General features: G+C 37.4%; 1 protein-coding gene across 2 annotated transcripts in view; it reads right to left on the bottom strand.

Annotated features, from left to right (window-relative positions):
- jbug (filamin-type immunoglobulin domains fbug) overlaps window positions 1–14871 on the bottom strand; it is a 258097-nt gene that overhangs the window by 12037 nt on the left and 231189 nt on the right. For both annotated transcript variants that reach the window (XM_071586389.1, XM_071586391.1), the window contains 5 exons: window positions 14401–14547; window positions 11645–11866; window positions 10761–10948; window positions 7318–7459; window positions 1173–1322 (listed from right to left, as the gene is read on the bottom strand). In XM_071586389.1, the coding sequence (XP_071442490.1) occupies window positions 1173–1322; window positions 7318–7459; window positions 10761–10948; window positions 11645–11866; window positions 14401–14547 (849 nt within the window). The remainder of the gene's footprint in view (window positions 1–1172; window positions 1323–7317; window positions 7460–10760; window positions 10949–11644; window positions 11867–14400; window positions 14548–14871) is intronic.

Here is a 14871-nt window from a genome sequence, read left to right as displayed (position 1 = left end):
TAAAAATTTTCTTGAATCCCAAATCTTTCCTAATGTCTGTCATTTAAATTTCAATCCAACTTCTTGGATGGGTTAAAAAAGTTGGATAAATGCTGGGGAAGTTTACAGCTTAAAGGAGAATATGTTAAAAAATAAAAAAATCTAACCAACATAATATGTTTGTCTATTTACTCCTAAGGGCTTATTGAATAACCATGGGCAATGCTAACAAAAACAGCCCTTTGGTTGTAATGACAGGCTATATTTCTTAAATAGCCATTACTGAAGAGCATTTATGGGGTATTTTCATTATTTCTTTACATTTCTACATGAAAGAAATACATTCATTTATTTAACAACTTTATTGGGATGAGATTGCGACGTTATAGTCCCTTCTTCCATCAAACCCCTACACATCATTTTGAAGACAATTACATGCACCCCTGCCTTATATGGAGGATCTGCCTGCCATCTATGCGGGACTCAAACCCACAACCTCTGATTGGCAGGCATTACCCCGCTGCCACTGGGGCCGGCTCTTGAGCTCTTGAATACAGTGCATTGAATGTATTCTTCTGCAAGCTGTATAATCTCTCTGTCTTCTGTATATCTCTCTGCCCCCAAGAAAATTAGTTATTTTTGACTCGGGCACATTTCAACTTTAACAGCCATTGTTGGAATTGCATGAACGGTTACCAATATAAACATCATTTTTACAAATAAAAAATATTTACATAAAGTACTATCATTGCAGTAGCAAGATGCATAATATATTATATAGTACTTGTCCACAGTGGCTTTATGAATAACAGAATTTGAAAATAATACAAGTTAATTATTTTTTTAGAGGCAATATTGGTGTGATAGTCCATGGGATGACATACCAGGCCACTAACTGTAGGGCTTGAGTTTGATTCCAGATCATGGGCACCCTCAGCTTCACCCAAGCTGTGCGATTCTTTGGGTGGCCAAAAAGGGATCTTCCTGAGAAACAACGGGCAGTGCAAGGAAAGAAATTCATCCCCTTCCACCCTGGTGAGTTAATTTCACATGCATTATAGGGTTTAGTATGAGGTGAGCTCTACCATCACCTATCAAACTGACTTAAAGGTTAATAACTACTTTGGTAATGGTTGGGCAATGTAAACAACAATAATGCTTCCATATCTCTCTCTATATTTCGCATCTCTCACCTGGGCCAGCCTCAGAAGTGTCAAAGGTAACCCTCTTTGAATGATGTACTGCCAAGGGCAGCCTGCCAGACTCTTCATCAACAAATGACTCCCATCCACCAATGACGCGTACTTTCCTTGGATCGGTAACTCGAGGATGGAAAGGTGATCCTAAAATGATAAACAAGGTATTCAAGTCTCTATATAACATTACTTATCCATTTAGATAACTCACCTTTATTTTTTACAAAGTCTTAGATCCTGGGACTTAATTTTTATAAGTACAATTTGTAATTTCAAAAATTAGGTTACGTTTGTTATGTTACAATTTCATTCAAATCCAAAGTAAAGGAGTTTGCACTCATCTCAATCAGCAAATACAACATTCACAATAGGCTTATTTTGGGTTTACTTAATTCAATGTCAATTGCCATTACCACAAGTTTTAAATCAAGACTGCTACTATGAATAAGCATAAAAATAGATTGCTCATGTTTTTTCATAGGCAGTCATATAAAGGATTGTGATTATGGAGGTTTCGAGGCAATAATTGAGAATGAAAACAGTGACTGTAGTAGTTTAAATAATCTGCCCTTCCTGTTAAAGAGATGCAAAAGCAATGCATTCAACATTCCTGCCACCTTGAAATTCCCTTTTTGGAACAACAAACCAGCAAACCAAATTTCAAAAACATGACAGAAGGGGATATACTTCCAAAATCTCAGTAGTAAACATAAAAGAAGGATGGCATTTGTGATTTAACATAATATATTATAAAGTGTACCATTAATAGACCATTGGCCCAATTAAACCAATGCCTTGATCTTAAGTAAAAGGTCTAAGTGAATTTTACATCTTTAATGCTGATTTTATTTAACAACTACTGCCACAAAGCAAGGTGAATAAAATGTGCGGAGAAAAGTGGATATTTCAGCCTTTACAATTACTTGAAGCATATACACCATAAAATCAGCAAAGTCTGTTTCTAGAAGTAATCTTCATGTCACTAATAAGCATATGCCAGTGTTGCATTGTTGAAATTGTTTTGAAAGCTTTGCAATAATTGTTATTACCATTATATGTATATATAAAAGAAACATAAAAAGCACATATAAAATTAGCCCATTGTGTTCTGGTACTGAGGGTATGTCAGAAATAAAAACTGACAAAATGTTATTCCTTCTATTTTAAATACTTGACATACCATTCAACTGGAATGCAATTATTGATTGATACTAAATTAAGGCAAATAATTCATCCCAACTACTGAGCTCTAAGCAGATATGATGGCAGGAATTTATGAAGTATGCAATGATTTAAACATTAGATAATGAGGTATTAAATATAAGACTTTATAATTGTTAAACGCTATCATAATGCAACCCTCTGGGTCACTCTAAACAGCTTAAAAGAGCAAATAGTAACCGTGCCATAATTATCATGAACTTGCTTTAGTATTTTGACCTCTGGTTGCTATAGCCATTGCAATTTCTTTTAGAACAGCATCCCTAGTCCACAAAAATAGAAGAAGAACCAAGAAATATCTGAATTTTAAAGGAATATCTGTATTCTGAATTCAATTCTCAAACTCTTTACGTCAATTCATATGCTAAACATTTTCTTTTTTACCCTGAGTTCCCCATTAAAAGTCAGACTTCAAAGGAGTGGGTGCTTCTACAATGGATAAAGGTGCACAAAGGAGCATGGAGGAACATAGTAGGTTAATCCTTCCATCTGAGTAAAGGGGAATGATTGCCTCCCCTGTCCATGATGTGGAGTATCCTCATGTAATAGATGGTAACTCTATATAAACATCTGATAAATTTTCTCAATTTTGAAATATATTACCTAGTTGATTTTGAATTTGGTGTTGAGATTGGCTTTTCATCCGTCATACAATGCATAAGATACCCTAATCTTCCTCACTCCTTCTGTATAAGACTATTTCTTGATGGTGTAATCCCTTTTAAAGTGCTAACTGACACCCTATGACGTTGCCATTCCTTTCTTTCAAAACCCCAAGATTCTACATTTACTAAAAATTTACAAAATAAGCAATCCTGAATGTCCTATTATCTCTAGTACAAACTTCTACATTGAATGTATTTCTCTCTTTATAGATCAGCATCTTCACCCCACAGTCACACCCCTCTTTCATCAAAAACATGTGGCAGACTGGGCAATTCTATAGGATTGCATATCTAGTGAAGTTCTTTCAAAGGTTCAGCATGTTTTCATGTCAATAAATTGGCTAAAGTCAGCTTACATACCAGCAGAAAATCCTACTTCATTACTCAAGCCATCAGCCTTGCCACCCAAGGAATCGAATCTGACATCAATGCCCGAGGCACAAAAGTGGCATAAACACATTTCTGAACAATGACTAGAACTACAAAAGGACTGCCATTTGCTAAATGAATAATGTTTCCCATTATTATATGTGAAAATTTAATCATTTTCACCATTTCACATGAATGGCATGCATACACAAAGACAAATTTCCTTTATCGCTATGGGGAGGGGGCAGACCAGGCAATGCAGATGGATCGAGATACCAATGCATGTCTGACAAAGTCCTTGGGACAATTTAGTACGATTCTTGGGAACCTTCAAGAGAATGCAATTTTATTTTAACTCCTACCCTCAAACCTGGAAGGATCAGTCTTTTCCCACATATTCAAGTACACAATCCTGCTTCACTCTTAACTGAATTAAATGATTAGGAAAGGGCAATACGTTTTCTTCTTCTCCATAGCTGCCCTGTTTGTTTGAAACTTTAGATACATGCCGCTCCCTAAATTGATCAATCTTCATCAATATCCCCCTTACACTAGGATCCTTATGGCCACCTATGGTAGACCTCTCCTCCTTTGGCACCTCCATGCCCTACCATGACAGCCTCCAAATCTCTAAGATATTACCTCTATCAACACCCTACACAACATACACCTTCCACTGATTTCCTCATGGATCTATCAGAATTCATACTCTCAAGGAATGTATTCCTATTTAACAATTTGTACCTTCTAACTAATAAAAAGCACCACAATGGTGACAATAATACCCCAACAAATACCAATCTTTCCGTGGGACATCTAACGCAAATATCAGCCAAATTTCAAATTTTAAAACCTCTCTTCTAGGCCCAGGTTATTATTATTATTAGGTAATCTACCGGTTAAGGTAGGTTTTTGGATGGACATAATTACAAATTAAATAATTCGTGACCCCTAGCAAAACAAAGCGTCCTAGTCTACATCAGGTCCCTCTTCATCTCTAAGTATTTTCTTCCTCCTTTCATCCCGTCCAACATCCCTATCCTGTTCCTTCCCTTTCCTCGTTTGCCCAACATTCTCCCCTTTATCACAGTCTTCAACATCCCACTGACGGCCAATATCCCTTTCATCCACTTTTCCTGCCTCCATAGGATTTCTCCCAACAAACCCCTCTCTTCGCCCACCATACCAAGTACTTCCTCGTTTGTTTTCTTCTCTCTCCATTTCACCTTATCCATTCTTCTCCACACCCACATTTCAAAAGCCTCCAGTCTGCGTCTATCCTCCTGCTACAATAACCACGTTTCCGCGCCGTACATAGCTACGCTCCATATCAAAGTTTTTACGAGTCTTTTCTTAACATCCTTACTCAACGTCCCTGTCATCAACTCCCTCCTCCTTGTGAAAGCCTCTTTGCCTAGCGCAATTCTTCTCCTTACGTCCCTTCTACTTTGACCGTGTTGGTCCAAAATACTACCGAGATGCGTAAATTGTTCTAACTGCTCTAGTTTTTGCCCTCCTATTTTAATGTTTAGCTTAGCCTTTTTCTTTCTAGAAAATCGCATAACCTTTGTTTTATTAATATTGATTCTCATCCCATACCTGTCGCACTGAAATTCCAATTCACAAAGCAATGCTTGCAACCCCTTGGCTTACTGACAAACTAAAGCTTGGTCATCAGCAAACCTAACTGATTTTACAAACTCCCCGCTCACTTTCAATCCTACCTCCAGTTCTTCCCATGCCTCTTTAATCATTTCCTCTGCATACAGGTTGAACAGCAGCGGTGATAATGGGCAACCCTGCCTTACACCTCTTCCTAACACTGCCCATCGGGACTCCCCGTTTCCAACCCGCACCTGAGCAGTCTGAGATATGTACAGGTTGCGGATTAGCCTCCTTTCCCTCCAATTTATTCCTATTTTCTGCAGAATATTCATTAGTTTTTCCCAGTTCACTCTATCAAAAGCTTTCTGGAAATCTATGAAACAGGCAAATACCTCCTGGTTGTGTTCTATATTCCTCTCGATTAATAATCTCATTACTGCAATGGCACCACGTGTACCTCTCCCCTTCCTAAACCCAAACTGATCATCCCCTAAGTAATCATTTGCCCTACTCTCTATCCTTTTGTTTATGATCCTGAGAACAACTTTAGCTGTGTGGGATATCAAACTTATCGTCCTGTAGTCCTCACATGACGTGGCCTTTACCTTTTTCGGAATAGGAACTAAAACTGATCTCACAAAGTCTTTCGGCCAGATTCCATCCTCATAAATACTACGAATCAGCCCATATAGCCTCTTCCTCCCACATTTTCCTATACATTTCAGTTGTTCCACAGGAATATTATCCACCCCCATGGCCTTATTTAGTTTCATCTCCCTTAATGCCCTTTCTATCTCATCGTCTAGTAGCCTGGACCTAAGCTATCTTCCTCTAAGTCATATTCTTTTTCATTGTTTAACTTTGTTGGTCTAAGTTCTTTACTATACAGTTCTTCTATATACTCCTTCCATCTCTCTTGGATCTTTCCTGTCTTAACTATTACCTTATCCACCTTATCTCCAACTGTTAGCATAAATCTCCCTTTCTTACTTCCCGATAACAATTTAACTTTGCTGCACAGGGCACCGATTTCACCCTTCCTCTGCAGACTTTCCATATCCTCGCACTGCGTCTTCCACCATACTTGTTTTGCTTTATTTGTTGCCCGCCTCAATTTATTGTTCAATTCTTTGTACTTCATTTTGCTGAACTTTGTATTTACATTCTTCCATTTTCTCCGCTCATCCATCTTTGTAATCATCTCATCCGTGATCCATGGTTTCCTAGTCCTTTTAGCGTTAACGGTTCCAATGGTGTCTTTTGCAGTTTTCGATAACCCGTTATTGATAATTTCCCAGTTTTCTCCGATAGTACTTAGCTCTTTACCATCCTCCATGATTTCCTCTACCGCCTGTTGGGAATTCCTTCCTTTCCAATCCATTTAACGCTTCTACGTTCCCTTTTCTAACTCGCCGCCCCTGCCTTATCTTTTTGAAACGTACGCTACATTTCATAACAACTAAATTGTGGTTAGAGTCCGCATCCGCTCCCGGGAAGCTGTGGGAATTTATCACACTGTTCCTAAACCTGTGTCTAACCAGGATATAATCTAGCTGATACCTTCCTGAGTCACCTGGCATTTTCCATGTATACCTGCATCTTCTGTGGTGTCTAAACTAAGTGTTGGTGATGACTAAGCCCTATCTCCTACTTTCTCCCCGAGATCATTCCTCGTGCCTAAACCGTAGTCCCCGACCTCGTCACCATCTCTTCCTTCGCCTACCGTCGCATTCCAATCCCCCATCACTATCAAATGTTTCCCTGCAGGAACACACGCGATTATGTCCTCTAACTGATCGTATATCCTATCGACCTCTTCTTCCTTATGGTTGCTTGGTGGCATGTATACCTGAATAATGGGGCCCAGGTTATAAATGTTATTTTGTCTTCAGGCCCTATAGTAAAGAAAATTCATCTTCCTTCATCTCTTCTTCAGTACCTTTTACTTCTTCCATATATGACTCCAACATCACCTTTCTCGATGCTGACACCCATATTGAGATTAATAACTTCAACACCTCCACCCGCATTAAATCAATCAACAATAACTCCACTTCACTTGCCACAAATCAAATATAAAATGTCTCCCAAAGCCTCAACCTTATTCACACCACCCACAAAAAGAAACCAATTTTTCAACATTCTTCTTGCAATTTCTGCATGGGAAAATATAGAATTTGGAATATTTACCCTCTCTCTAATCATCAGAGTTAATCCCTACATCACCCACTTTGTGTAATATACCCCAGTTAATTTTTTACCTGAGTTAATTCTTCACTTACCAGGAATTTCTCTGCCATCCCAGGTCACTCTAACATCAAAAGTTCCCACCTCTGTTGGGACATATGTCGCTATGAATGATGCTGATGTTCCAGTCAAGCCATTTCGTCCACCACCATCATCTCGCTCCAACCGGCATGGTAACTGGGAAGGGGAAAATCCGTTCAAATAAATCCCCAAATTTCATCTCCAAATAAAGGTTTGCTAATTTGCAGATGAAAAATTAAATTGATCCCAATGAAATAAAATAAAAAGAGGCATTAAAGCAGCAACAACCAGCTTAGTTAATAGCTATTAATGATAATAAGTTACTTAATTCCAATAATAAGTCCAAAACTGCATGGGAAATAATTAATGACTGTAGAGATAAGAAAAATCCACAACTCACTCTCCCAAAACTTTGTAACCCTGAAAATAACATTGTCATTAGCTATTCATCTTTAGCTAAATAAATTAACAAACACTACGTATCAGCTCCTTGCCCAACTATTTCTCCAGCCAATGTGCTTTTTACAAATGCACCATTGTCAATATTTGCCAAGCCCTGTTCTGAAACCAATCTAAGAAATATTGTCTCCTCACTCAGAAACAAATCCAGTACTGGCCCAGATGAAATTCCTGGTAAAGTTGTTCATCATTGTTTTGAAGCCATAAAAGCACCCCTTTTATTTTTAATTAATGAATCTTTGATACAAGGGATTTTCCCATCCCAATTAAAAAAATCAAAAGTATTGCCAATTTATAAAAACCATGGCTGTGTCAATGATTTGAACAACTACAGACCAATAGCCATCCAAAATGCATTTGCTAAAATAATTGAAAAAGCCATGTATATGCAAATTGCATCTTATCTCGAAAAAAACTTCCTACTTTCAAATTCTCAGCATGGATTTAGATCTGAAAGGTCTACCACAACTGCCATATGTCAGGCAATCGACAGCGTACTTAATTCATTAGATGTGAAACACAAAACTCTTGGAATGTTTTTTGACTTGTCAAAGGCTTTTGATAATGTAAATCACAATAGACTACTAATTAAACTCAATAGAATAGGAATTAGAGGAATTCCTCTAAACTGGATGAAGTCCTATATTTATAATCACACTCAGAAAGTAGTGTTATCAGTTGATGGGTCAAAATATTCATCTGAAGCATACCAAGTTAACAAAGGTGTTCCACAAGGCTCAACCCTTGGGCCACTCCTCTTTCTGACATACATCAATGACCTACCTAACTGCTTACCAAATAATGATGGAATAATACCAGTGTTGTACGCTGACGACACTAATGTAATAATATCAACACAAACATATCCCAGCCTAGTGAAAAAATCTAAGTCTGTCACACTTGCAATAAGCAAGTGGTGTACAGACAACCTTCTAGACTTAGATGTAAATAAAAGTAAAATAGTATACTTTACACGCAATAAGAACGTGTCAGACGATCTGCTGGTAAAAATCAATGACCAATCAATTGAGCATGTGACAGAATGCAAATTTCTAGGTATTTCTATATGTGCAAATATTTCTTGGGATACTCATCTAAAAGCCCTTCAACACAAGCTCAGTTCAACTTGCTACTTATTAAGACACCTGTATGAAACTACAAGTAAAACTGTACCACTCAATTTGTACTATGGGGAAATTTATTCAAATATAACCTACAGTATAATATTGTGGGGATCAGCTGCTATTTCTCAAACCATCTTTAAAATGCAAAACAAAGCTATTAGAATCATCACCAGAAAACCTCACAATGCTCCATCAAGGCCTATTTTCCATGAATTAAATTTGCTACCACTCCCATGCATCTACGAGGGTCATCCGGAAAGTAGTACCCGTTCGTGCCGCATGAAGTGCTGACGACGCGAGTAGCCGCTGGACGAGGTCAGATAGCTTCAGTGGCTTGTCTGCCTTCTCTGAGCCAAGTTGCGTGACGCTAGCATTGCCTGTGTTGTTTCTGTGATTGTTTACAATGTTTAAAAAAATTGAGAACGCCGCCAGTTGTGAAGTGAGGGCAGTGATTAAATTCCTCAATGCAAGAAACGTTCGCCCATGTGATATTCATCGCCAATTAAAGGAGGTGTATGGAGACAATGTAATGGACGAGTCGTCTGTTCGGCGGTGGTGTCGCAACTTCAACATGGGGAGGGGGAACACACACGACGATGAGCGTTCGGAGAGACCGTCTGTCATTACAGACCAACTGGTGAGCTCAGTTAACGAATTCGTGAGGAACGATCGGCGCGTCACAATTGATGACATCTGTGAGCATTTTCCCAATGTTTCTCGAACAATTGTTCATGAAATTGTTAAACACCATCTGAATTATGCAAAAATTTGTGCAAGATGGGTCCCTCGCGTATCTCAATGAGCTGGCGGCGAAGGACTATGCAGCAGGAATACAGAAACTTGTCACACGTTATGACAAATGCCTTAATTTGCTTGGAGATTATGTTGAGAAGTAGTTTAAAGTATCCTCTTTCAAATAAAATTTTTTATGTTTGTTAATATTTACTTTTGTCTTTTTATTTCACGAACGGGTACTACTTTCCGGATGACCCTCGTACATTATGTTTTAATTCTATATATAAAAAATAACATTGGCAACTATTCTCTTAACTCTGCCTATCACCATCATTACACCAGAGGCAGGAATGACTTCTATTATGGGAATATAAGAACTTAATGCATTGAAATTAGGACCCAATGAAATGGGCATCAGATTATATAACAAACTACCCAAAAGTATCAAGGATACAAAGGGAACTGCTGCATTCAGGCATAAATTAAAAAGATATCTACAGCGCAATATGTTCTACTCGGTTGACGAATATCTCAACAATATTCCCAACCAGTAAGTTCATACTTTCTAGCAATGGTCATGGTATGATTCATGTTGGAGATCAATGATTTTTCTGAATTTGATATTGCATGTATGTGCATGTTACAGCCAATGTTCATGGGTTTGTACCAAACATTTATGTAACTATGAGCATCATTTCTGTTATGTATCTTAAAGGAGCGTGTGTCTTTGCTCCTCTTTGACGTGCCTTATATCATGTACATACACCACCCACCTGGTATTTTTGTATTGTGATCTCTGGGCAAATAAAAAGTAATAATAATAATAATAATCACTGCCACTAAATTAGATTTCTGTTGAGTATTAATTTAAATTATACAATGGCATTATTTCATTACGTTTCCCCGATTCTTTTGGACAAAAATATGAGTCCAAGAAAAGAAAAAATCCCACAAATGCATTGGATGCCATAAACACCAAATCAAATGGGATGTTGCCTTGCATGAGTCATTCACTGCCCATTGCTTGTGGTAGGGTTTTAGGATGCCTCTGAATGCCCTCTACATGTTAACACTGACCACATCAAAGCAAGATGTCTGCAATCCACAACAGAAGACGGCTACTTAGACTAATCCCTTACCTCACTTTCTGGGCCATCCACCCTGACAATTGGCTCTCCAATGGTTGTTGGTGCATCTGAGGATGCAGCCTTGGTTCCTTCTATTCTGAAAGATGCTGCAACACCAACTTGAGCACTTTGAAGACCTTCCCCTAATGCCCTTGCCACAACCCCATTACCTTCCACAACAACAAATGTGACAGGTGAACCTGGAACAGACATGGATATTTGTGAAAGCAAATTATTTGATTCATTTGATTCATGCAATTGATGCTGTCAACTTAATGAAGATCTGGATCCATTTGAGGAACCATTCACTGCTTATTCTCTTAAGAGAAAAACATGAAAAATATTTTAAATGAAAAAATAGCTGTTTATTAATTAAATACTTAATATATTTATATATTATATATAATAAATGATTTTAAAGAGATTTTTCTGAACATCCTTAATCAGTGTTCATTCATTTTCAACGATTTTTTTACAAATACACATACACACATGTGTATATGTCCATGTATGTGTGTGTGTACATGTGTTAGTGTTCATGTACATATGTGCATACATTTGTGTGCACTTGATTGCGTGTGGTTTTTATGCAAGCCTATAAGCAGAAGAACAACAGAAGTATAGGAAGACCCCTCTCTTTCCGTCCTCAGCTACCCTGATAACTGAACCAAGATGGGAAGTTTTAGATTGCCCCTTCAGCCCTCCTCCAAAACTATTTCCACTTCACCTCAACTCCCCTAGAAGTGAACTTCAATGGTTTTCCACCTGTTGTAGTTACCATGTGAGAAAACTGTTCATATGGAATTAATGAGTATTTTCTGGTGGAAGTGACATACTTTTTGTCCCGGCAAAACTTTCTTGGGGTTATTTTGTTAGCTTGCATATGGAATCATTACCTGGGACTTCTTCTCCTCCATAGGTGACCTGGAACCTGTACAGACCAGCAACTGTGGGGAAGAACTCAATGACGTCCACTCCCCGAGACACATCACCCCCGTTTTCTACCCCCCTCTCCTCCTGCAGCCTCCTCTCACCCTTCACTTCAATTGGCAGGTTGCGACCCAGAGGACTGGTCACTGTCACATCCAGTTCAGCATAGCCAGCCTCCTTCCTATTCACTGGCAAGAGATGAAACGGAAAAAAATAATAGGCGTATGAAAACACTCAATGAAAACTCTTAAACAGGCATTGTTCATTCACACTAAGTCAGGATGGGACACTTGTTGCACCAATACTTATGATGTTGAGGGTTGACCATTTAGTCCCACATTTATATCTATCAATGGATATAAAATTTGAGAGAGTGCTGAACTACGATATATAATAATGGATAAATGTTATTTTTTTATTAATTAGTTTGATATTTTTATTTCTTCATTCCAATACACATAGGGTAAAATGCTAATGCCCCAAACACCAAAGGATATTCCAGGGATGCTCTATTTCAGAAAGTATTATAGAACGTACGAACATTCTCACAAAGAATGTTCCTAGAACAATCAGGGAGAACATTCCTAGAATATTCTCCATTGGAATCAAGTTGAAATATCCATACAACTACAATTGGTACAGCAATTCAAAAACAAAATGGATATAGCTTGAACTATAGAGAATAATATAATAAAATGAGCACAATTGTGCAGATTTGAACCACATGGGCTACCAATGAGATTGGAGAGCCCAAGGACTTTATTCCACTCCAAGTAGCTCATTTAAATATCAAGTATAGGGCTCATGGTAACTAAGGCAAAGTTTTAGATAATGCTGCCCATGTAATCCATATGTTCCTGTAGATCTTGTTTTATGGGATGTGTATGGTGATGCACAAATAAGACTCATCAAATGAATGTTCAGAATTGTAACAGACTATTTTATGGGAGCTAATAAGTTTGTGTTTGACAAATGAATTCTTGACTGCCCATTTGTTTGTGCATCAACTGATGCCTCTGTGATGCTATTGTGAGAGCTGATCATCTAATATGCATTGAAGGCCGGGACAGGGAGGAGGCAAGACAGATTATTGCGGTACTAAAAACAATAACAGTATACCCTAGCTAATCCAGGGTTGTCTGGATTACGCAAAATCAGAACTATCCATGCTTTTAGTGCACATTACCCCATTGAACATTTGTCCCTCAAATCTGCAAGTATTCTTAGGTGCTATTGCCAAAAGTTATTTTAGTTTTCCTTGGATAAGATCTCATAATCATGAAATTCTAGGTATATAAAGATAAATGACATCACATGGAAACAGTTGATTACACGAAATATGTGTCACAGCTGCAACATGTGCTGTGTTTAGATGACATATGAATTATACTTTAAGAAGCAAACATATTCATAATTTTAAATCTATGGCTGGAATATTGATTGAAATATTGTAAATATTTCCAACCATACTCATAGAAACTTGCAAGCTTAATGTATATTTCTAGGGAGTACAATTCCTGCTGCTCTTAACACAGCCAATATCATGAGGCTGAACTCCATCTATATTAAACAGTGGTTCAGATTTGCAATGTATAAATTGACCAGAATGTACTCTATGTAGTTTTAAATACCGAAACGTTTAATAAATGTTCATCCATTGCAGACAGAACCAAAATTATCTCCCTAAACCATGCCATACATAACCCTTTGACACCTTAATTACATCCCAAGTATATTGCTGGCATATCCTGCAGACGTATGGTAAAAGTGAGGAAGGGGATATTCGGAAAATTTTCCCCTACTGTACGGGGTGCCATATTTAAATAGCAAGTATTTTTGGTGAGGGTAAAGAAGACACAAAACAGTGTCTCATTCATGCAATCCACTCATGAAAATTTTAATTAATGGTAAACACACATTCAAAGGCCAAGCTGCAACACAAACAGTCTCAACAGAGCCCAGAATTCTGATGGCCACTGTAAAGCCTAAGTTCACGCCGACAAATAGAGAATATGCAACACCATTATTTGATACTAGCTGGGTCCAATTTCTCAGAGCTAAAAATGAGTTTAAAAGTGCAAGCAATTTATACACCATCTGCTAATCTGCTAATGGTTACAAATGGTAATGCATTTATTACTAGCATGTATCCCATGGTATGGAAATTTGAAAGTTTTATATTACATTACAGAATCTTTTGATAGGACTTGTGCATCACCTAGTAGAAATCAGTGAGCGCTTAGCCAGAATAGTTACAATCCATCCTGAATTGAACTTTAGAATGAAGCATCAACGCTGCCATAGTATACTCTCTGAGCATAAAATTTGACATATCAAAACAAATTTGCCTTTTTCTATCCATGTTTGAAATTTTCAATAAACAAAGTAAGTATTTTATTAGTTGCTTGTTAACATTAAAAGCTATTACAAATTAATGTATTTCAATTGTTGAGTACAGAAAAAAGGGATCATACTATAATCAAATTCATCTTAGATTCATACAATACTGGCCAATGAATTTGGATTTAGGTGGAACACTTAATGGAATGAGGGCTTCCAAATGTAAATGTAAAAATGGGTTATTCAGATGTGAGATTCAATGAAGGAGAGGAGAGAGATTCAGAAATATTATTAGACTTATCCCTTTTTTCAGGTCAAACATTTCTGATGGTGTTAATAAGAAATTAAAATTGATGGTGTTTCAAAAAAAATGATGACTTACATTTAAAAGCTATTTTTTCATTCACCGCCACTGCTCTTGTACTGGCTTCACCCTCAATTATTACTTTTGATGCATCAAAAACCTGGCAGAAAAATGGTGACCCTCTGACTGGGTTTGAACCATGTAGAATGTCCACCTTGTAAGTTCCTGAAAACATAAACCACAACTTTGAATTACTTAAACACTTCAAAATATGCTAATGTATACTTACCATTATAAAATATATCTTATACACATGACTTCATATGCAATTAGGATTCAGCACTTCATTCTCTTCAATTTAAATTGGATTTTATGGAAAATGAACACTTTAAATTTATGAACACACATGGATGCAATTTTACCCAGTGAAACATAGTGGAAGGATACTATATTGAATGAAAATAAATCAAACTTTTCTATTACATAATTAAACTATTATAAGCATACTACACATTTCAGCCATTAAGGAATCATTAGATACCACCCACC

The sequence above is a fragment of the Hetaerina americana genome, unplaced genomic scaffold (assembly GCF_022747635.1).
Source record: "Hetaerina americana unplaced genomic scaffold, ioHetAmer1.1.p SCAF_22, whole genome shotgun sequence".
NCBI lineage: Eukaryota > Metazoa > Arthropoda > Insecta > Odonata > Calopterygidae > Hetaerina > Hetaerina americana.
Note: the sequence above shows the minus strand (reverse complement) of the source record. Positions and strands in the feature narration are given on the sequence as shown.